This window comes from Hippocampus bargibanti, linkage group LG03, assembly GCF_051943395.1.
Source record: "Hippocampus bargibanti isolate YZ-2025 linkage group LG03, ASM5194339v1, whole genome shotgun sequence".
Lineage (NCBI taxonomy): Eukaryota > Metazoa > Chordata > Actinopteri > Syngnathiformes > Syngnathidae > Hippocampus > Hippocampus bargibanti.
The window spans coordinates 23926709-23950653 of record NC_142736.1 but is presented as its reverse complement, the minus strand read 5'-3'; the positions used below and the strand labels follow the sequence as shown (position 1 = coordinate 23950653).

The 23945-nt window shown below is 42.0% G+C and overlaps 2 protein-coding genes and 1 long non-coding RNA gene across 3 annotated transcripts in view; 1 reads left to right on the top strand and 2 right to left on the bottom strand.

The window, feature by feature from the left end:
* Positions 1 to 23945, top strand: part of csmd1a (CUB and Sushi multiple domains 1a) — a 379749-nt gene that overhangs the window by 270330 nt on the left and 85474 nt on the right. The window contains exons 21-26 of the mRNA XM_088992707.1: positions 8559 to 8675; positions 9752 to 9967; positions 10138 to 10326; positions 12583 to 12752; positions 19888 to 20044; positions 22098 to 22289. Of these exons, the coding sequence (XP_088848833.1) occupies positions 8559 to 8675; positions 9752 to 9967; positions 10138 to 10326; positions 12583 to 12752; positions 19888 to 20044; positions 22098 to 22289 (1041 nt within the window). The remainder of the gene's footprint in view (positions 1 to 8558; positions 8676 to 9751; positions 9968 to 10137; positions 10327 to 12582; positions 12753 to 19887; positions 20045 to 22097; positions 22290 to 23945) is intronic.
* Positions 141 to 3209, bottom strand: LOC148900755 (uncharacterized). The gene is made up of 2 exons (XM_088991327.1): positions 1880 to 3209; positions 141 to 237 (listed from the first exon to the last, which is right to left on the bottom strand). The coding sequence occupies exons 1-2, from the start codon at positions 3071 to 3073 to the stop codon at positions 211 to 213; spliced, it is 1221 nt and encodes a 406-aa protein (XP_088847453.1). The 5' UTR covers positions 3074 to 3209; the 3' UTR covers positions 141 to 210.
* Positions 4531 to 6877, bottom strand: LOC148900754 (uncharacterized). The gene is made up of 2 exons (XR_016114369.1): positions 4904 to 6877; positions 4531 to 4634 (listed from the first exon to the last, which is right to left on the bottom strand). It is a non-coding gene; the product is annotated as an uncharacterized LOC148900754 (long non-coding RNA).

Genomic DNA, 23945 nt, shown 5'->3' with positions numbered 1-23945 from the left:
CACCGCTGGAACGCTGCTGGTGCATTCATGAGTCCAAACGGAATTCGAATCCATTCATAAAGGCCCCAAGGGGTCACGAAGGCAGTCAGGTGTCGGCTCCCTTTGGACATGAACCCCTGGTGGTATGCTTTGCCTTGGTCCAGCAGCGAGAAGATGGTGTTACCCCCAAGGCTATCCACCACGTCCTGTACCCGTGGGATGGGGTGCCGGTCAGGGTGTGTTTTCCGGTTCAGCTCTCTGTAATCAATACATAAGCGCAGTGTACCATCTTTTTTCCTGACACAGACGACAGGGGATGAGTAGGAGGAAGTGGACTTTTCCACCCACCCCTGCGCTATCAAGTCCTGTAAATAGTCTTTCACCTCTCTGTACATTGGCTTTGGGACAGACATATATGTCTTTGAAACAGGCTCAGTGTCTTTCAACAAAATGTCCATTTGTAGGTTTTCCACACACCCTATGTCGTCGTCCGATTTTGAAAATGATGCCGATTCCTCTCTCAACATCTGCTGAACGGTCTTTCTTTTATCTTCGTCCAAATGAGAAAGGTCAATTGGGGGGTCCCACTGCTCACTGAGAGCGATGGTGGTATTCTGGACATGGACCTCATTGACAACCACTGAAGGAAGGTCCCTTTTAAATATGTTAGCTGGGTAGACAGACCCTACCGACTGCACTGTACCAATAATAGCCTTTACTGGAAACCTAATATCATGATTAGTAGGGTTCTGGACACTAACAACTATCCTAGGGATGGAACCTGCCTTAACTGAGACCAACGAGTCACAAAGCTCGAGGCCATCTGGCCACTGTGGGTTTTCACTTGGCTCAAAAACCAATGTAACATCTTCCTTAAAGGGCTTAGCCTGTACTTTGCATGGAATAATAAGTGAGCTATGCCTGGCTATAGTGAATCTCTCATTTGTTGTTTTTACACGGTACTCATGTGCTTGTCCCAGACTAACTGCTTTTATGAAAGTGGCAGCTTTATTGCGCTTAAGGTGGGGAAAAGCTAGTCTAACCGATTTCAAGAGCTTTTCTGTATCCCCTGTTTGTGACTCATTAGAGAGGCTATCTAACACAAGACGCTCAATGACATTAAACCCTATGATAGGACACTGTTGCTGGTCACCTTTTAGTACTAATACTGGTACAAGTCGCCCTGGATCATTAGCACCAAGTTTAAATGATATCTCAAGCCATCCTACATAAGGCATATCCGTTCCATTAGCTGCCACAATATTGAGAGTGTTATCAGGGTCAATAAGTTCATTCACATTTTTCAATGACACGTCAGGTAAGTTTGTTTGTTTCCATAACTCATCTACAGCACACACCTGGGACCCCGAGTCCCAGAGTGCTTCAACCCTTTTGTTACCCAAAAAGCACCGAATAAGACATTTCTTTCCCACTAACTCCCTGACCGAAGGTAATTTGCCACACTGGTTCTTATCTGTACGCTCGACAAATGACTGCTTATGTCTCTTCTGAACGGGGCCACGTGTGTGGGGCTTACATTCCATTTTCATAGCACCACTGTAACACTGGGACCTATCTGTCTCTGTGGTCACACCATGTCCCACTGGAGTAACCCTTTCTAGTTTAAAGCATGGTTCCTAGCTGAGTTCTGTGCTTTGCAGCCTGCTCTGAAATGTTCACTACTTCCACATTTAAAACAGTGCTGACAATATTCTTCACCTGTCTGAATACAAGAATAACACCTGGGCTGAGGGCGACGGGGCATGTAGTACTGCGGAGGGGCGAACCGCTGCTGGAACTGTGCTGCCCCCCTCATCGGCCTGGGCCCTGGTGCTGGGTGGTACTGCTGAAGAGCTGATGGGGAGTGCTGGGTGTAGTAGTGCCTGGCTGGTGGATCTACCTGATATTGTGAAGGTGGAGTGAAGGCGACCTGTTCAGGGTAGTGGTCAGGCAGGCGTTCAGGTCCTCCGCTGGTGGGCTGAGAAGTGGCTGTTGGTTTCTGAATAGTCTCTTTGATCTGGGACACTTCTGCACGCAGCTCTTTTAATAGCATCATCTCTGACCTCATCTCTTTGATCTCTGAAAGGAGTTCATTCGGCACAGTAACAGTATTCTGCTTTAAGACTGTCTTCTTCCCAATCGGGACTGGTGTGTCATCTACCTGGACAGTGTTCAGCGTTGTCACCCGTGCAGCAGCATTTTTCTTTTTTTCCTGTCGCTCTTTTTCATTTGCACATGCCATGTTTAATTTTTCTAACAGTACTTCATCTGATGTGGTGGTTAGCAGGAGGAAAGGTTGCATGTCACTCTTTACATTGTCACTCTGTAACCCCGTCAGAACTGTGTGCAGGAATAAACTCTGGACCAACGTGGGATCATACTTCACCCCTGATTCAGCTTCTTGAGATGCAAAAAGAATCCTTTGACGAAGATCCATTGCACGCAGTAGAAATTTCTGTGGGGACTCTTTATTAGTCTGCACTTCCGATGAGAGCTGCTTGTACAACTCAGTGGCTCCTCTCTCTTGATAGTGAGATCGGAGAATCCTTCGTAAAGAAGTTAGGGTAAGATTTTCTTTCCCTTCGAGGTAGCTTCTCAACTGCAGACCTGGTGTTATGGCACGAACCACTGCATCGATGATCTCATCCCCCTGGTAGCCTTTACTGAGCCCACTTTCTATCTGTCTGACCAAATTAGGAAATGTGAGTTTATCTTTTTGTCCGAGTTCACCTATTTGTCCAGATATTTTGAAATCTTTGCGCCAGGGGGCAGTGTCTGGGGGCACTATGCTTCTCTTACGCACTGCATCCCGACCTTTTTCACTTGGTTTGGCTATTCCTGGTTCAAAATCTTTTATACTTTCAATCAAGTCCTTTATACGTAGCAAATCTGACATTCCTCCATCTTCTAGCTCTAATTCAGCTCTTTCAATGTAGGTTGACACAATATTAATTAGTTGGCCTCGAGTCTTTCCTGTAAGTTGCTCTCTTTCCAGTCCAGATATTTGGATTTCAGCACATAACTCTGACAACTGTTGAAAATTCAGTCCAAATAACTTGCCTTTGATGTCCAACTGTAATTCCTCTAACGCCATTTTCGAGAGGGTAGACGCAGTTCAGCTGGCCGGATTCACTTCAAAGTCTTCCAGTGCCCTCTAGTGGTGGCTGTACGCACAGAGATGCAACTAGAGCACATGTAGAAACAAACCAGTAAACGGCGACGCCACTCCGACTGGGTTGATTGGGGATATTCGGCGCGAGCTTCTACCCACGGAGAGTAGACAACACTCGAACGCAAATATCCCAGCGGTGCCTCCAAAATGTTGCGCTCTCCACTATAGTAAGGGAGATACGGTGTTGTGGGATCCAGAAAAAAACCACAAGACAAACAATGTGATACGTCTTGACTCAACAGTGGTTTACTTCGAATGCCCCGATCTAATGCAAACGTACGCGCACAACAATTTCCGGTCCAACGATCTAAATCGGTCCGACACGAAACATGAACCGAAGCAGGCGTTCCATGTTTAAATAAACATTTTCGATATATATCATTTGTAAACCAATAGAACTACGCGAATGTAACCAAAATAGGAAATACGATAATTTACAACCTGTCACATATGGCGGGTTCGGATCCCAAAAAGCAGGCAGGAGGGAGCAGGAGGTTGTTTGACAAATTGTATTAAAATAAAGGTCAGCAGCAACAAAATGTAAAACATCAAAATGATCTGAATGGAAAAAATACAAAGTAGCAAAAGAAAACCAAGTGTAAAAGTCCGCCAAGGTTAAACAAACACGTACACAATGCATGCAGCAACCAAGCAGCAAACAAACAATGAATCGGCACCGGATGATCGTGCCCGGTGTCCTTTTAAGTGTCATTGATTTTAACGACCAGCACCTGCGAGGCTGCCGGCAGGGCTGACGTCGCTACCCGCTGGTCGCCAATCTGATCGGGACGACCAGCATCTGTGCAGGTGCAGGCGGGGCCGACAGCGCCCCCCGTTGGTCGCCAACCAGATCATGACACATTGATGGGCTTCTTCTTCTATTCAAATGCCAATGGAGCACAACACTGCCACATGGTGGCTTGACCTTATGCATATCAGATTCTACTGAGCACTAAGTCACTCTTCTGGCCGTAAGAGTGCTTACATGTGTCACACACCTTCAGAGAATATAGAGAACATTCAACACATGGTGTTCGTGAGGCTCTGCTTCTCTTGCCTCCCACGATTGCATGGTATAAATATATATATATATATATATATGTGTGTATGTATGTATGTATGTATGTATGTATGTATGTATGTATGTATGTATGTATGTATGTATGTATGTATGTATGTATGTATCTATGTATGTATGTATGTATGTATGTATGTATGTATGTATGTATGCATGTATGTATGTATGTATGTATGTATGTGTGTGTGTGTGTGTGTGTGTGTGATATATATATATATATATATATGTGACGGGTGTCACAACAGTGACTGTCTTCATCCCCACGATGCTGCCGTATTAATGAAGACGAGACGCGTGGATGTGTCTTTTTATTTCTTTTATTTCTGCAACACAGTATGGCAGAAGGGATGGGTGAAGTCGCATGGGTTTCGTCTTGTGATTAACCTGAATCTCCTCGAGATTGTTCTCAAATGCAAAACATTCTAGATAACAAAACAGAATTAACAACGTGTGATCGTATAGTGGTTATTTACAGAAAAGGAGAATACAACACAAGTTCACTGTTATTTACAAGATGTCCCTGAACGCATCATGGGCGGAGACTCAGCAGAACACGCAGTGCGCTTGTAATGGCTGGCGCACAGTTCAACCAGCCACGGACACTCACGGGCAAATGAGACACGACACAAGAAACTAAATATTGTTCAATAAAAACGAAATGAAACAATTATTACCTGCAACACAGTATGGCAGAAGGGATGGGTGAAGTCGCATGGGTTTCGTCTTGTGATTAACTGCGCAATAGAAAAGCACTATGAAGCTAAGTTCCACTCGACAAAACGTGAAGTAAATAATGACACAAAAAGTAATCTGGACTCGAATGAATAAGGGAACTAATTAGATAACACTAGACAGTAAAAAAGGGGAAACAAAATAAGATATTTTCATGAAAATGCGCGTTAATCAAGACCAACAGAAAATTGCGACTCACCCTGAATCTCCTCGAGATTGTTCTGGAAACTATGGGCGGGACATAGTGCCACACTGTGCGCCGTTGCGTCACTTCCTTCATAATTTAATAACCTAAGTGTACAACTCCGTTACATACACCCCCCTTAAATTATGCAGAAGTGAGGCAACATACACACGGAAGACAACAGAAAGACCAACAGGCACAATAGACAAGGTTATCGGGCAAGGATGTACAAGAATGCTGTCTAATTATGTCACTCATCTGACCAACTACGTCAGGTGACTGGAGTAAGGGATCTGTCGCCGGTGTGTCAGGGTCTGTGTGCTCGTCGGAGATGCACTGTACTGGGTCTGGGAAGGAACTCTGTCCCCACTAACATAAGTGGCCTCAGCTCGCACCTGCCCATTCCCCTCTGTACAAACTACATCACCCTGCATAGCACTACATAACTGTGACAGACTGGAGAAAGGTATCTGTTGCTGGTGTATCAGTTGTCTGTGCGCTCGTCGTAGATGCACTGCACTGGGTCTGGGAAGGAACTCTGTCCCCACTAACATAAGTGGCCTCAGATTGAACCTGCCCATTCCCCTCTGTACAAACTACACCACTCTGGATTGCACTACACAACTGTAACACGGTTGGGAAGCCTCTACCTCTACCAACACACTCATTCAAAGGTGTGCTACTTGTTACTTGTAAGGAGCTCATTCTTAGCCTTAACACACAAAAACACGTACATGAAAAAAAAACACACTAATTGCAAAACAGCAGGTAGACAATTAACACACTACATGTATTTCCAAAACGGGGGTCGACACACCGTCCACCGAGTGATGGGACTGCACAGCGTCTTCATTGTGCAGCATCGCGGTCCCAGTCCGAAGTGGAGAGTCACTTGTGATCCGGGTCACGGCACCAATGTGACGGGTGTCACAACAGTGACTGTCTTCATCTCCACGATGCTGCCGTATTAATGAAGACGAGACGCGTGGATGTGTCTTTTTATTTCTTTTATTTCTGCAACACAGTATGGCAGAAGGGATGGGTGAAGTCGCATGGGTTTCGTCTTGTGATTAACCTGAATCTCCTCGAGATTGTTCTCAAATGCAAAACATTCTAGATAACAAAACAGAATTAACAACGTGTGATCGTATAGTGGTTATTTACAGAAAAGGAGAATACAACACAAGTTCACTGTTATTTACAAGATGTCCCTGAACGCATCATGGGCGGAGACTCAGCAGAACACGCGGTGCGCTTGTAATGGCTGGCGCACAGTTCAACCAGCCACGGACACTCACGGGCAAATGAGACACGACACAAGAAACTAAATATTGTTCAATAAAAACGAAATGAAACAATTATTACCTGCAACACAGTATGGCAGAAGGGATGGGTGAAGTCGCATGGGTTTCGTCTTGTGATTAACTGCGCAATAGAAAAGCACTATGAAGCTAAGTTCCACTCGACAAAACGTGAAGTAAATAATGACACAAAAAGTAATCTGGACTCGAATGAATAAGGGAACTAATTAGATAACACTAGACAGTAAAAAAGGGGAAACAAAATAAGATATTTTCATGAAAATGCGCGTTAATCAAGACCAACAGAAAATTGCGACTCACCCTGAATCTCCTCGAGATTGTTCTGGAAACTATGGGCGGGACATAGTGCCACACTGTGCGCCGTTGCGTCACTTCCTTCATAATTTAATAACCTAAGTGTACAACTCCGTTACATATATATATATATTAGCACTCCATTGCTCTCCTCCTTCACTGATAGCATTCATAAACTCTTAAATATCCTCTTTCAGGCACACTCAGTTGATTAAGTCTGCACACATATGTTTCGTTCAACCAGGGTCATTTAAGACCTTGATGTGTGAAACGTTAACAGCGGAGTGACGTACACGATGGCAGGTCTTAACGGCATGTAGGGAAATAAGATGTAACTTATCCTTTCTGCTCACCTCAACTATATTGAAACACGACAGGCGGGAAGATAGGAGCAAAGCAGTGGATAAATAAAGGGATCAGAAAGGGAATCGGAGCTCAAGACACGCTCATGAGATAATGGCTGCAATATGTCTTTACTCAAAGTAGTGAATCATAATTTTACTAACCCTTCACCGCGAACATCAAACGCGATTCATTTCGGAGTTTATGGTTCACAATGTATTTGGATATTGAAACACAACAGTCTTTTTATTCTGCCGCTCCAACCATAAAAAGGAAGCTAAATACTCATTGAGAATACATTCGGTGAAAGAAGACAATTTTTCGTCATATTGAATTAGTGCTGAACTTGAGTCGCTCTCAGTTACATTTCCCGTCATCTGTGCTATCTATATTATTACCTTTTGTGTGCTCATGACAAAGGTACGGAGCTCAGTTCACAAAGGTCCAGAATTAATACATCACATTTTATTTTGGGAAATGTACAAGACCTGTATCATGACTGTAAGACAGTTGTGAGGTGTGCTGTCGGTATGACTGAGGAATTCAAGGTGGAGGTGGGACTCCACCAGGGGTCAGCTCTGAGCCCCTTCTTGTTTGCTATGGTGATGGACAGGCTGACAGACGATATTAGACAAGAATCTCCTTGGACCATGATGTTTGCAGATGACATTGTGATCTGTAGCGAGAACAGGGAACAGGTGGCGGAGAAACTAGAGCTGTGGAGATATGCCCTGGAAAGGAGAGGAATGAAGATCAGTCGCAGCAAGACGGAATATATGTGTGTGAATGAGAGGGATCCAAGTGCAAGAGTGATGCTACAGGGGGAAGAGATAAAGAAGGTGGAGGATTTTAAGTACTTGTGATGTGCGATAGAAGGGTTTCAGCTAGGATGAAAGGAAAAGTGTATAAAACCGTGGTGAGACCAGCCATGATGTTTGGACTGGAGACAGTGCCACTGAAGAAAAGACAGGAAGCAGAGCTGGAGGTAGCAGAGCTGAAGATGTTGAGGTTTTCTTTGGGAGTGACCAGGTTGGATAGGATCAGGAATGAGTACATTAGAGGGACAACTCATATTAGAGGCTTTGGAGAGAAAGTCAGAGAGGCCAGACTGAGATGGTTTGGACATGTCCAGAGGAGTGACTATATCGGGAGAAGAATGCTGAGTCTTGAACTGCCAGGCAGGAGACCGAGAGGAAGACTGAAGAGGAGGTTTATGGATGTGGTCAAAGAGGACATGAAGGCAGCTGGTGTGAGAGAAGAGGATGCACAAAACTGGGATATATGGAGGACATTGATTCGCTGTGGCGACCCCTGAGGGGAAAAGCCGAAAGGAAAAGAAGAAGATTTTATTTTGGGAAATCTATCATTTAACTTTAATTCTGACCGGACACTATTTAATATATTGTTCTTATTGTATTGCTTCAGCCTTTAAACCTAGTTTATGTTTGTTTATAGCTCTGTGTGGAGGCTACGTGTTTGGCAAAATGGGAACGATTCTTTCGCCAGGATTTCCTGACTTCTACCCTAACTCTCTGAACTGCACCTGGACGATAGAGGTGTCTCATGGTAAAGGTAGGTCACCAAGCATACTGTGGTCATTTTCCCGACCTCTTCCTGACTAAAACGAATCCGTGCTGGCCAAAACATTTTACTAGTTTTGTTAGCTGTTAATATTTGACAACAGCGGTGTGCACTTGCTTAGGCTATGACTAAATCACTCTGACGGCCACAGTGTGAATGAAAAAATGTAGGATAGTGGTTGTGTGTATGACAGCAAAAGAGAAGCACATGACAGAAAACAACAACAAAAAGAACCTTAACTGCACACACACACACGCACGCACACGCACACACACACACACACACACACACACACACACACACACACACACACACACACACACACACACACACACACACACAAACGCAAACACACACCCACAAACACAGACACAGACACACGCACGTACACACACACTCACTAGAATGAAGTCGTTCAGTCAACAGCCACTTCGACTGTGCCAAGTGACTGTCACCAGTGTGAAGTTTTCGGGCCTTTCTCAAAAGATTTTTGAGAGTTCACGAGCTTTGTTGTTTTGATGACTTCATGCTCTAGCCGAGACTCTGAATAGGATTCCTGAGTACTTTGGTCCTTACATTGTGCTATAAATGGAAATAACTCACATTATCAGACAACTGCTACACAATTATAATGTTCATCTCATACTGGAAGAGTTAGTTTGTTTGTTTTTCAATTAGTGGCGGTGTTCACGAAACAATATTTGATGTTCAAAAATACACTGCATACTGTTTTCATTGTATTCCCCCGAGGATTGCATGTGAAATGCATTGCACTATAATTAGTACAAAACATTTTGGCTTCCTTGACAAGATTTCTCAAAATAATTTACCCTAACCCTATTAACTCAAACTGTTCTCAAATTAATTTAAGGTTTATATTACAGGATAGTTCTGAACTACTCTGTTGTCCCTTATGCATTTTGACTAAGTTTCTCCACACTATGTATATGAGCTTCTGGTCTGCAGTAATATATCAAACATGACAAGGTGTCTTGGTCAGTACGTCAATCATTCTATTAAAACATTTTTGATTTGTATTTATTTTATTTACTTTACTTTGCTCACAGGAGTCCACCTCGTCTTCCATACGTTCCACTTGGAGGAGAATCATGACTACCTGTCCATCACAGAGAACGAAAATTTTCTGGTTCCTGTGGCCCGACTGACTGGATCCGTGCTGCCTCCCAGTGTCAAAGCTGGGCTTTTTGGGAATTTTAGCGCTCAGCTAAGATTCATATCAGATTTCTCCATGAGTTACGAGGGATTTAACATCACATTCTCCGGTAAGACAACACCATCAGATTCATGATTGGAAGAATGGATATGCATGATATATAGTCTGGGAGCATGATGCAGAACGGAGCCTGCGAGACTACAGTCAAGGTCATGTCAAGTGTATTTACCTTGTAAGTGTGTCTATAATCATTTTCATTGATGTCTTCCAAATCTGCAGAGTATGACTTAGAGCCGTGTGAGGATCCGGGTGTTCCGGCTTTCAGCAGACGTACAGGATTTCGATTTCAAGTTGGCGACTCACTTGCCTTTTCCTGTTTCCACGGTTACCGACTCGAGGGAGACAGCAAGATCACCTGTCTCGGAGGAGGCAGGCGAGTGTGGAGCAACACACTGCCCAGATGTATAGGTGAGACAAAAGAGGATACACACCAAATGATAGCAACTCAAAACAGATTGCAGCTTTGCACAGCTTTGTAAAAGAATATTCAGTTTCAGTGATGTCGCTCCCCCAACCAACTTTTTATTGAAACTCAAATGAAATATGGTGGCACCCACCACACATGTTCAACGGAGTTCAGAATCTGTGCCTCCATCAAATTTGCCAAAATGCACTCAACTAGTTGTTACCCCAAGCGCACATGCTTTGAAAAAAAGTCTTCTGTGGATGCTGTCTGAAATCTACAAACTTTGTTTTAGTTAAATCACTCACCTCGGAGCATCAAGGTCAATTCTTGTAATGTTGCTGTCAACATATATGGACGATGACACCATTATATTTTTTGGAATGTAATTGAACTTGTGTATGTTGTGTATGTCATAGACCTGGTCTGGTCTATGACCCAATTATAAAATGTTAAATTGTTCTGTATGAAGAAGAAGATGGTCATTCTCAGTTTAGTAACTTCCCCAATTTATATGGGTAAATTACATTAACAACTAGAAGTCTAACAAACAGAAAAAGCTGGAAGCTCTCTATGGGTGAAAAAAAGCATTTACCATGCTGAAATATGTAAAATCAATGAGAGCCATTCCACAAACTTTGCCTAAAAACTAGACTGTAGAACTCTTCAAAATGTTCCAAACAAGACCCCACAAGTGACAGATGGTCGGTGAAGGACAACGGCACCGAATGACCTTCAAGCACTGTTGTGAAATCAAGAGTGAATCTCTCATATCTACTGTTTACAGACTACCCAATCATAAAAGTGCAGAGCAAAAAGTCCAAAAGTTAAACATGTTAATTTATTCCTCTGCTTTATGGTGGAATGTGTTTTTGAAATTCATGTTAATGTTGAATTAACCTTAGATTAAATGTAAAAACAAAAAATTAACAGTTCTCAAAACCTGATGTGCTAGGGAAACAAAATAGGGACACAACAAAAGGCGTCAATAAAAGGAGCACAGGTAGCCATCTCAGATTAAAATGTGATGTTGTGAGGAACAATTTGTTTGTCCAACCCAAATGTTTTACACCAAAGTTCGAATAATTTCAGAGGGGACTTGACTGATTTTAACCACTTTGTAAATGTCCCTCACTTTTGTGCTCCTGCTTTGCAACACACTCTCCCTGAGGGGATCATTATACCATTATGAAACGCAAGTGACTCCTGTTTTCCCTATTCTAATTTACTCCATGCATATTTTTAAAAAGTCTCTTGTTTACTTTGAGTTTCCACCTCAATCATTCCGTCTGTCATTCTAACCCCCCAAACCCCAAACACACAAATACACAAACACACACACAGCTCTGTGTGCTTTTTTAATGTGATGTGTTTCCCCATTAACGGTCGCACTGCAGGAGTTATAATACTTTCTTCATGTGTCAGTGATTTAGAAGTTATGAACATGGCATATATTCCTCTTCAATAGTTATATATAGCACATTGTGTTGCTCCACCCTCACAATATTCTCATCATTTATGTTTTGATGACAGTCTTGTCAAAGCAACTTCCTTTCTCCTTTAATGAACCGATCCCGTCTAACAATGTCATATTTCTACACCTATTTTAGTGGAGAAGAGTCATTGTAGGAGACTGCACCTTTTCAGAATTGTCTGTTATTTATTTCTTGGTTGAGTGTTCATTGGAAGCCCCCCCCTTCCCCATTAGAATTTATTTCGTGATTTGCTCGCTGGATTTTCAGTTTTAGTGTTATTTTCTCATATTAATTTACATTTACCTTTACATTTACATCTGTGGCGGTTATTGACTGCCCCACGAGCGGAACGGCAGAAGCGAAGGCAAGTTGTCAGACAGAGATACATGTAATAATAATAATATTTGTTTGAGAGTGTTACTCGAAGAAAGTGCACATCAAACACAAAATAAGAAAAATCAACACAACAGCTCTCTTTGTTTCAGAGTTGCAACCTGTTCTACACTTTTTATTTATTTTTACTTGATTAAAATATATTTTTTTAATATATTCAAAGTTCATTATCTTACTGCAATCTGTTCATTCTCATCACTGCTGTCATGTAGGCTGTGCTATTTTATCATGAAGCTGTATTTCTCCTCTCTCCAGTTATCCCTTGTCATGGTCTCTCACATAACACACAGAAATCCGAACCAGAGATGTGACTGCTCTGAGATAATACGTTGAATTTGGACTCATTTGGATCCATGGCGTGTCTGCCCTTTCCTCGACTTTATTCTGTTGTAGCTGAGTGTGGAGCCACCTCTTTGGGTCCAGAGGGTGTTCTTGTCTCACCGAACTTCCCTTCCAACTACGACAACAATCACGAGTGCATCTACCGCATCACCACTGAGAAGGGAAAAGGTGTCAGGCTGAAAGCTGAGAGCTTCTCTCTGCAAGATGGAGACTATCTCAGGGTATTTGTGCAAATATGCTATCACACACACACACACACACACACACACACACACACACACACACACACACACACACACACACACACACACACACACACACGCACAAACACACTAAAACAAATGACTCAATGCAGATTGTGACAAAGAAAGACATTATTTGAACACTTCAATACATAATGACTGTAGAAATAAGGTGTTATGTAATGTTGGTACTGTCTTGTATGAACAATGGCAAATTCAAATTAAATGTAGAGATCTGAACATAAATCTGACAGTGCAGAAGTAGTGGGTTCAACTCCATTTTTCTGTGTGGAGTTTGCTTGATCGCCTGCGTGTTTTTTCTCCCACTATGCATGGTAGGCCGGTTGAACACTCTCAATTGTCCTTAAATGGGACCGTTGGCATAGATGGTTGTATGGATGTGTGTGACCTGCAATTGGCAGGCAACCGGTTCAGAGTGTACCCTGCCTACTGTCCGAAGACTGCCCTGCGATTCTTATGAGGACAAGCGGATCAGACAATGGATGGATAGATGACTATATGATAAATCTCATAAATAAACCGATTTCAGTCATTTTTCCCTCTTTTTCAGTCATTCATCTATCTTGTTGTCACACACCCAAACACTGTCCTACTGTGGTCGACTACATTTCTCATTCGTATTGTGGCCGCCAGAGACATCAAACCTCATTTGGTGATAGCCTAAGCAAGTCTCCACCACTTTTGTCAAATATCAACAGCTAAAAAACTTGCCTACTGCCCTATGACGGCTGTGATAGACTCCACCAATCCCCTCCATTCTTGTGAGGATAAGAATATTGGAAAATTGATGGATATATTTTGATTTCTACATCATCAGTTTTATAGTAAAAAATAAGGCCATAGAATCTCTCGTATTTTACATGAACCAAGTGACTAGAAAGCACTAATTAAATCAGCAGAATCATTTCTTACTAATAACATTAAAAAATGCCAACATATTTTGATTTGAAAATGTAAACTATGATGTAGTAGAATAATTCACTGTAATATTTGTTTTGCCAATTCAGTGCTCTGCGTAATCCGCAAGGTTCTCCCTTTTGTACGTTATGTTAACATGTCTGTACACAAAAATCACAAACACCCTGCAGGGTTGTATTAGCCATGTTTTTGATGTGCTTTTGCTCCAATAGCCACAAAAGATGAATGAACACACTCGAAACAACGGCACAAAAGAGGATTGATTCTTTCTCTTTTTGACCCTCAGCATGATTACCTTCGGTTAGCGTCGAGCTAGAGGTTTAGTTCAGCTTTATTCCTGTGTCCCAGATGGAATACTAACATACCAACATGGAGCGACTCATTAAGCCATTTATAGTTGTAGACAATTTGGTAAATCATGATGAAATACCAACTGTGATTTGAATAAAGGGCAGCACTGCGTGAAACCAATCAGTTACTTTTAATTCTATCTACAAGAATTAATACATGCATTTCTGCTTCTCAGAAAATATCAATACATCTCAAGGTGCGCATTATTCACATCTTAATCATTATCTTGAGTGTATGTTAAGAGAAGCGAGACGAGTTATGTTCACAGTCACACTTTCTGACTGACATCCAAAACTGCTCCTCTTCCCAAAATCTCTTTGCCATAGTAGGCCTGAGGCCATGGTTAAACAATGTGGTTAAACTGTATTACCACTATGAGGTCCCAAATGTGGACTGAGCCAGTCTGTGGTCAGATTGTATTTGCATGATTCTGCCTGACTTTTTAAGAGGCTTAACGTGACTATAAAATAAAATGGTCATGTTCACAGTGGGATAAGAATGACAAAAGAAGAAACCCTCTTACGAAGAGAATATTTTAAAGGGAATATTGATGATAATTCATCACACAAGTCATATGCCTGGTTTTAATTTTTTCCGCCGTCCTAACTGTCCGTTGAAGTCGGATTTTGTCCATTTTTGTGGCGGCCCCGAACCAAACGGTGATGGAAGAACACAGGATGGATTCGATGACAGCCGTGTAGAAATGTTGCAGCACCTCCTGTGGCAGGCCATGCTTCTTTAGCAGCCTCAGGAAGTACATTCTCTGTTGGGCCTTTTTCAGGATAGAGTTGGTGTTGACCTCCCACTTCATGTCCTGGGAGACTGTGATTCCCAGGAACTTGAAGGTCTCAACGGTTGACACCAGGCAGTTGGATAGTGTGAGGGGTAGCTGTGGTGATGGATGTTTCCTGAAGTCCACCATCATCTCAACTGTCTTGAGCGTGTTCAGCTCCAGGTTGTGACGGCTGCACCAGAGCTCCAGCTGCTCCACTTGTTGTCGGTACGCAGACTCGTCGCCGTCTTTGATGAGACCGATGACCGTGGTGTCGTCTGCGAACTTTATGAATTTGACAGCTGGGTGCGTTGAGGTGCAGTCGTTCGTGTAGAGAGAGAAGAGCAATGGAGAGAGGACGCATCCCTGCGGGGCTCCAGTGCTCGTGGTTCGTGTCGTGGATGATATATTTCCCAGTCTGACCTGTTGTGTCCGTCCTGTCAGGAAGCTGAGGGTCCACTGGCAGATCGTGGGGGACACACCAAGCTGGAGAAGTTTGGGGATGAGGAGTTCTGGGATGATGGTATTGAACGCAGAGCTGTAGTCCACAAACAGGATCCTTGCGTAGGTTCCTGTGTTGTCAAGGTGGTCGAGGATGTGGTGCAGTCCGATGTTGACTGCATCCTCCACAGACCTGTTTGCCCGGTAGGCAAACTGAAGAGGATCTAGCAGAGGTCCGGTGATGTTCTTTAGGTGGTTCAGCACGAGGCGTTCAAAGGACTTCATGACCACAGACGTCAGAGCGACAGGTCTATAGTCGTTCAATCCCGAGGGTGCTGGTTTCTTTGGAACTGGGACGATAGTAGACTGTTTGAAGCAGGATGGGACTTCACACTGCTCCAGGGATCTGTTGAAGATTTGTGTGAAGACCGGAGCCAGCTGGTCAGCGCAGATTCTCAGGCAGGAGGGGGACACTCTGTCAGGTCCTGCAGCTTTCTTGATCTTTTGCTGCTTGAAGAGCCGTCTAACGTCCAGTTCGTGGATCTGTAGGGCAGAGGGCGGAGATACGGTAGTTTCTGGTAATGGTGGGCAGACCGGGGAAATGGTGGTGTCCTCTTCAAATCGGCAAAAGTATGTATTTAACTCATCAGCCATACCATTGTTGTAAACTGCTTGGGGGGAAGGTAAACGATAATTTGTTATTGCTTTCAGGCTATTCCACACCGATGCAGAGTCGTTGGCGGAGAACTGTTTGTTTAGCCTCTCCGCATAACTTTTCTTTGCTATGTTAATTTCCTTCGTCAGCCTGTTTCGGGCGAGTTTGTAAACTGCTCGATCGCCGCTTTTAAATGCGGATTCTTTCTCTTTCCTAAGCTGCCTGAGTTTGGGAGTGAACCATGGCTTGTTGTTGTTGAATGAGCGGAAGGACTTTGTTGGTACACACATGTCCTCACAGAAACTGATGTATGATGTTACAGTGTCTGTGTATTCATCCAATGTGCCCGTTGAAGTTTCAAAGACGCTCCAATCAGTGCAGTCTAAGCATTCTTGTAGCGATAACTTTGCTTCATCTGTCCATGTTTTAACTATCTTGACTACCGGTTTTACACATTTGAGTTTCTGTTTGTATGTGGGAATTAAGTGGATTAAATAGTGGTCAGAAAGACCCAATGCTGCATGCGCAACAGACCGGTATGCGCCTTTGAGTGCTGTGTAACAATGATCTAGAATGTTTTCTCCTCTGGTGAAACAGTCAATATGCTGCTTATATTTGGGAAGTTCACGGTTGAAACGTGTTTGATTAAAATCGCCCAAAATGATCAGGGGTGATTCTGGATATTTTAGTTCGAGATGGTTTACATGGTCCGCTAGCGTTGTGAGAGAAACACCTCAAAACTCAAGTGAGATTAGGCAGGTGGATTATAGGAGTGTCCAAACATCTGCCCAAAGGCAAAGCTCAGGATTTATGATTCCATTTGTAACTCAATTTTGGTCAGGAACTTCAACAATGACTGTTAAAAGTTTCTGTTTCAGACATATTGTTATGTGCAAAGACATCCATAAGAAGTGCATGCTTGAGGTTAATAATTCAAGAAAAAAGACAATTTATGTGATTGACTCATCAAGCTTCAGGTCAAATACTTAGCTAGAAGTATGAGAACTTTATTCCCAAGTATTGTGAAGACATAATGAAGTGTTTGACAAAAGCTGTTCCAATACTCCAACCCCGAGGTCAAAAAGGAAGATTCAGACCAAAAACCAAGTGCCGGGATTTTTGTTTGACAAAAGGGTCCATCCGACAGATGGACCAGGGTGGCATATTCTGACATGATGATTTATGAGCTGCAGGGCTTTTCATTAACCGTATTGAGTTTCACGCGAGCACAGGAGCATAAGAGCGAGAAGGAAAATTAGGAGATGGTCACAGTGATTGCACACAAGTCAACTGAATGTACCGCAACACCATTGGCGACTCTGCTACATTTACAGTGTATTCAAAAATAAATGTATAAAACATATTTAAGTAGTGTCACCTACCCCAATTTTTCCACCCATTGATTTTCCATCAATTCTATTTCTGTTTCCTACTGCAGGTGTGCCACACTTTTTTGAATAGGATCACCCACACTGATCAGCAATCCGCAATCATACAGCACATTTCAACATTTTTCACACCTATTGGTCACTTAGAGAAAACCAATATGAAGCAATAACCAAATGAATCAATGCATCACCCTGATGAATTTATACAACAGTAATTTTGAAGTGTCTATTTTACTTCTCAGCTATTGGCACCCAGTCATTGCTACCACTTCAGGTAGCTCGGATCGGCTCCTGTGACCTTAGTCATTGCACGGTCAAGTCTGCTCAAATGAAATTGTGAATCATCAGTTTTTTAGATTAACTAAAAACAGATTTCAATGTGTGGTATAAATAAAAAATGGTGCCATTAATAATAGGTGGTAAGAGATATTGATATATATCTCTGTGATATGATCTGTGATATGTGATATATATATTTATCAACAGCTGCGATGCTGTTGGCACACTCTACATTGGCAAAACAAACATCTTTTCACTTGCCTTGCCTCACATGGTAAGATTATCCACCTTTAGTATGTTTATGGGGACTTTTTAACCATTCTAGCAGAAGTGCATGCAGTAGGTCACGAACGGATGTTGTACAAGAAGGAGACAGGGTTAACCAGGTCTCAGTCTCCACTATAATTCATCCCGAAGATGTTCTATCAGGCTGAGGTCAGTCCTCCGTGGACGCAAAGCCTGTCAAATTCTTCCGCACGATACTCTCGTATCCATCACTTTCTGGATCTTGCTTTGTGCACTGGTGCAGTCATGTCAAAATAGAAAAGAACTACAACCAAAACCGTTCCCACAAAGATGGGAGTTTAGAGGTATCCAAAATTGTTTCGTCTACCTATCAGCATATCGTTGTTGCTGAGATGGGTGGACAGACATCAGATTAAACCTTATGGACGAAGCATAACATGCATCTTATATTTCTTTCTAATAATTTCAGCATAATTATATAACGTAGTATTCACAATTTAATTATAAAGGTGAATTTTATATTTCAAATGTGGCACTGTTTTGCAACATTTTAAATTTAAGAGCCTCAAATATCCTTCAATAAACCCACAGTGTGTGTACTATCCATTGCCATCTCATCAATATCTCCATTTCAATAACTGGTGATTAACACATCGGGATTGATGTTGTACAATGCTTGTGAATCAAACCCAATTTCCTCTGACAATATTTTATTAACAACCTGTGACCCAGTAAAAAAATGACTCATGACTAATTTTTGTAAAGGCTAATAAATGAGCACAATGGCCAAGGGACCGTTTGAAACAACAAACTGGAGTTTTTCTTTTGACAGCAACACTCTCCATTAATTGATGCAAATGAGCAAAGAGAGCAAAAAAACACGCAAACACACACACAGACACACACACACACACACACACACACACACACACACACACACACACACACACACACACACACACACACGCACACACACGCACACACACACACACACACACGCACGCACACGCACACACACACACTGATACAGTATATTTATATATCTCAAAAGAATAATTCTTTCAATGTACTACAATGCAAGTACAGGATGAAATGAGAAACCCTGAAGACGTGTATATTTATGTCCTGTTTGTGTTCTTTTTCTGCAACTTTGACAACAAGGACATTTTGGTCAGGAGGAGCAGATGCAATGTTTTTAACATATTTAATACAGTGTTAACTCTTTGGTATTGTTTGTCCCTATAGTATACAGTAATTGAGAGGTTGGAATGAACATGATGCATTTTCAGTCGTATTAGTTCTTTCCTATTTTTGAAAATGCTGGAGATGCAATTTTTCTGGCATCATTTTAGGCAGTCAGAATTATAGACATACCCCCTGTGCCCACCAGTGTATTATCACACAATATAATTGAGGATGAATGGTGAAGTCTAGGTGTCATGATGCCAAAAGAAATGTTAAATAATTTTGTGTTTTCTGGATTTTGGATGGGAGAAATGTGTGTATTTCTCCCCATCCAAAACAGTAGAGTCGGACGACCACTAATTGTCTCTGAGAAGGTGATTGCAACCACCTGGGAATGGTCAATTGCCGCTGGGACCTGATTGGCCAGAAGCTCAGGTGAAGCACCTTTAAAACCAGACTGAGGAGGAAGAACAGGGAGAAAGGACAGCCTGGAGAGCAGTGTTACCTGTGGTCTGCGGAAAACTGATATCCACCATGACTTCAAATAAAGAAAACTCAAAATATCATTCCTGGATCTGGCTGAGTGAACTTTTATCATCTTTCCACCTGCTTGCTGTCTGGCCGCATCACACTAGGAAACCATTTCTTGAAATAGCAGTCAAATAGCAACACTATCAAATCATTCGGAAAAAGGCACTTATTTGGTATGCATGGAAAACAATGTCTTCAAATAATCACATTGTCAACTCTGAAAGAGTTTGCCTCTCTACTTGAAATTGATCGGTTACAAATCATTACAGGTTGATATCTTATATTCATACATTTGTCCCACTAATAATCACGTGTTATGATTGACAGGTGTATGATGGTGAAAACAGCTCATCTCGTCTCCTTGGCAACTTCACCCAGGGTGCTATGATGGGCCATATTATCAATAGTACCTCCAATCACTTGTGGTTGGAATTCAATAGCAACGCCTCTGGAACAACTCAGGGCTTTCACCTCACATATACAAGTGAGTTAAGTCATTTTGGTGTATGCACACACACACACGCACACATACACACACACACACACACACACACACACACACACACACACACACACACACACACACACACACACACACACACACACACACACACACACACACACACACATATGCATACACACACACACACACACACACAAATTGACCTATTAAAAAGGAAATCAGGGTTTTATCTTTTCAATGAACAGTGGTGTGGAGTATGAAGTCCATAAAAGATCTTTCAGAATACCTAAAATTAAGAATTAATAATTCTAAGTGCATGAATGAAAAATTGTAATAAGCAAATGAACATGGAAATTATATCGACCTTATTTTCCGGTGTATAAGGCACCCTGGAGTATGAGACGCACCCAGGTGTAATTTCAAACGTTTTCCATACATAAGGCGCACTGGAGTTTAAGGTGCACCTTTAACGAACGTTTTTTTTCCAAATATAATATATAAATATATATATGTTTCTAAATATAAGACACAACAAATTATAAGGTGCTAAAGTAGAGGGTAGGGTTATGCACAACTTCTTCTACAGGGGAAAATAAAAAGTGGCTGCTGACAGTAGTTGCGAGACCTGTTGTGGCTCATTATGACTTCACATATAAGGCGCACCTGTGTATCATGGGCAAGGTCATCTTTTGAAAAAAATGAAGGCTTTTGGGTGCGCCTTAGACACCAGAAAATACGATAAAAGCCTTGATGCTCATCAGTCCACGATGGAACAGATTGTCTATAACTCGAGAACTTTTAACACTGTATTTACTCTCCAATGGAGTGGCCATGGGTAAAAATAATTGCAAGAGCACAGCATAGGATGTTGTCCAAAAACGTGACCGAAAAATATTTCTGATGCAGGTTTCTCTGGCCCATTCCAACATCTAGGTCGACAAATACACAAAAAGTAAAATATTAAATGGATGAAAGGCATTATGGGACTATTTTTTTGTGAAATCCATTTCTGTCTAAAAATAGCAAAGTTACAGATTTGACCTTTCCAAAAAAAGCAAGGATGTTCCACAGCACTACTGATAAAGTATAATGAGGACAGACAAACCAAAAGTTATGCTATACGGATGGAAAACAAAAAGGGATTAAAAAAAGAAAGCTGGAGCCCAATTGTAAAGTATCATATCTTGATAGAGGGGGCATCATTGTTTGGGAGTGCAGTGTTGCCTCAAGAGCTGAATTCATCACCATAAGCAATGGAAAAATATCTTTCCAATTTATCTATCCAATTTTGCAGGAGAACTAAAGAGCATCTGTCGGCCAAATGCTCAAAAGAAGATTAGGTCGTGCAACTAGACAATGACACAACAGACCGGAGTTGATCACCAACAGACTGTTTTAAACAGAAGCTATTCACAAACATTTGCTCGTAACAGTATATAGTACACATATAACATTGTTCCCCCCCAAAAAAAGAATAGATACAATTATTTATTCGTACCTTTTTTAACAGAGGATCGTTCTTCCTTTAAGAACTATAGGCAAGTCAAAGATTAGTTACTGGGTTAACTCACTTCGGTCAAATAATTCCTTTGACTGTTATAGCATAAAAAAGGAAAGAATAGGGTCATGTACTACAAATCACTTGAGAATAGCATTTCACAGTCAGCAAAATACCAATTTCTTACACTTCTGACAGGTGAAAAGAGGCTTGCTCTTAGATTTCCAAGCAATTTCTGCTGAGGGTTGAGTACAAAGTGCAGAAGTTGCAATAGCAAAAAAAAATCCACATACATAGCTGTCTTCAATTGCTTTGAAGACTATATTTAAAGAACCGCTGTTTTTTACGTCACTGTGACTGTGAGAAAAAAAATATTTCTGGAATTGCAAAAAGTGGTTTGTCCTTTGTCCACAAAAAGTGTGACTAGTTTACTGAAATTGAGTCCTCAGAGTGATATCTTAACTAGACTAATTGCAACTTTAGTCAATGAGACCCATACCCATATTTCCAATTTCTCTACAAGTATGTTTTAGGTTTTGTTGAATAACGACTGTTTTACCAATTGTTCTCTTCTAGGTTTTGACCTGGTGCGGTGTGAAGAACCTGGTGTCCCCAGCTATGGTTACAAGATCCAAGATGATGGTCATTATGCTAACACATTTGTCCTTTACTCTTGCAACCCTGGCTACAGTCTCCATGGAAGTAGTACACTGACCTGTCAAAGTGGGGACAGACGTGTCTGGGACAAACCACTTCCATCCTGTATTGGTTCGTATGCCATTAAAAATATCAGCATATTAGAACACCCCGCACCTTTTACTGAAAATGTGTGCACTCCAGTAAAAAATAATGCTTGTCAGTAAAAACCTTTTTCTGCTTTGATGAAACACAAAAGAGCTTTCCTTCTGGGTATCATCCCCAATAATGGTTGATATATAGTCAGGGATGCGCATAAATGGTCTGCCGGTGCGCACGATCCCTGGAAATTGAATACTGCACTCCAGTTCAAGCCTTTCATTGCATGTTTGGCACTAAAAATAGGTTAGGCCATTCTGTATTCATGTCAAGTTAGCTACCACAGTGGATGCTTCTAAAGGCCAACTTCACAATAAAAGCTAGGATACGACATTGCTATCCATATACCCTATACATTTTTGCACCCTTGTGGCACACTGCATCATCGCCTCAAAAAATTTTCACTGCAGCCATCTTGACCAGGTTGGCCGCCTACACTCAAATCCTACAGTCACCGTTCCTGCCGAGTGTGTGAAGCGGTTCTGTTGGTGGTCCATCAGAGATTGTAATTTTTGCCCCCTTGCGTCCATGTCCTCTGAGAAGTGTTTTTTACCTGCATTTTTGAAGAAAAAAAATATTCTAAAATTTTTTACTTTTGTCAGCTTTTCACAATCCTTTTACATAAGACTAGCAGAACACTTCATGGCCTAAGGGGCAAATGACCGGGATGCTGCATTGAAACATACAGTAACTATCTATCTACACACATAGGGCACATACAGAAGAGGTCCTTCTTAGCCAATGGGGTACCAGGAACATGCTACGTAAGATCCAATGGGAGAGCAGCTATAAGTATGTTGCATTTAGGAAACTCAAGCTGCGAGTTACAGCCCCTACTGAATTTTTACTTTTCATATGTTGTTTTGTTTGTTTGTTTGTTTGTTTTTTTCGGAACAAGAGGGAATATTTTTCTGTTGAGAAATTTTATAACTGGGATTTTTTAAGTAGGGGTATCACTGTAACTCTAAACAACAGCAAATACATTTGAAGTAGCTGTGGTGCCGACCCTGGAAAGCAAAATATTAGCCTTTAGCAGATTTCATGCCCAAGGCAAACCACGAGCCAACAGGGACGTCTGTACCAAAGGCTACCAAAGCATCCAAGGACTGTCACTGTGAATTTGTATTTGCCCGGCTCTCAAGTGGCCGCAGGTCCTCTGCTTTTGTGTCAAATGGTTCCTGATGCAGCCAAGACTAAAAATCAACCACTGACCCGTGTTTGCTCGCCTGATATTGTTCTCCTGATAAAGCCCTTCTGACCGCACATGCTCACTATCATGCTCAGGTCGAGGACTTTCTTATGTACTGTATAAATGCATTTATTTGATATCCAATGTGACTCATTCCTACAAGCTCCAGCTATGACATAGCCCACCATGACTACTAAAGTGATGCCACACCTGCGATGCCGAAGCTCTTAGATGCTATCTTTAAGTCAACACTGCTTGGCATGCAACACTTGGAGTTTTCACTTCATCAACCTTGGCTTGATCAGTCCCAGTTGTTGGAGGGAAGCAGATGCACACTTCACACGTTTTGTCCATCATTTCTGGCCAGATGTCCAGGCCTCAAGCAAAGCAAGCTTTGGAAAACAGTGCGGTAGTAACCGATTCAGATACCAGTGTGCCCA

Excerpts from the sequence above, each read along its gene's own strand:
- LOC148900755 (XM_088991327.1), bottom strand. The coding sequence starts at position 3,073 with ATGGCGTTAGAGGAATTACAGTTGGACATCAAAGGCAAGTTATTTGGA. Across the intron at positions 238-1,879 it reads CTCCACCTTCACAATATCAG|AGAGCTGAACCGGAAAACAC; the intron begins GTAGATCCACCA and ends TATTGATTACAG.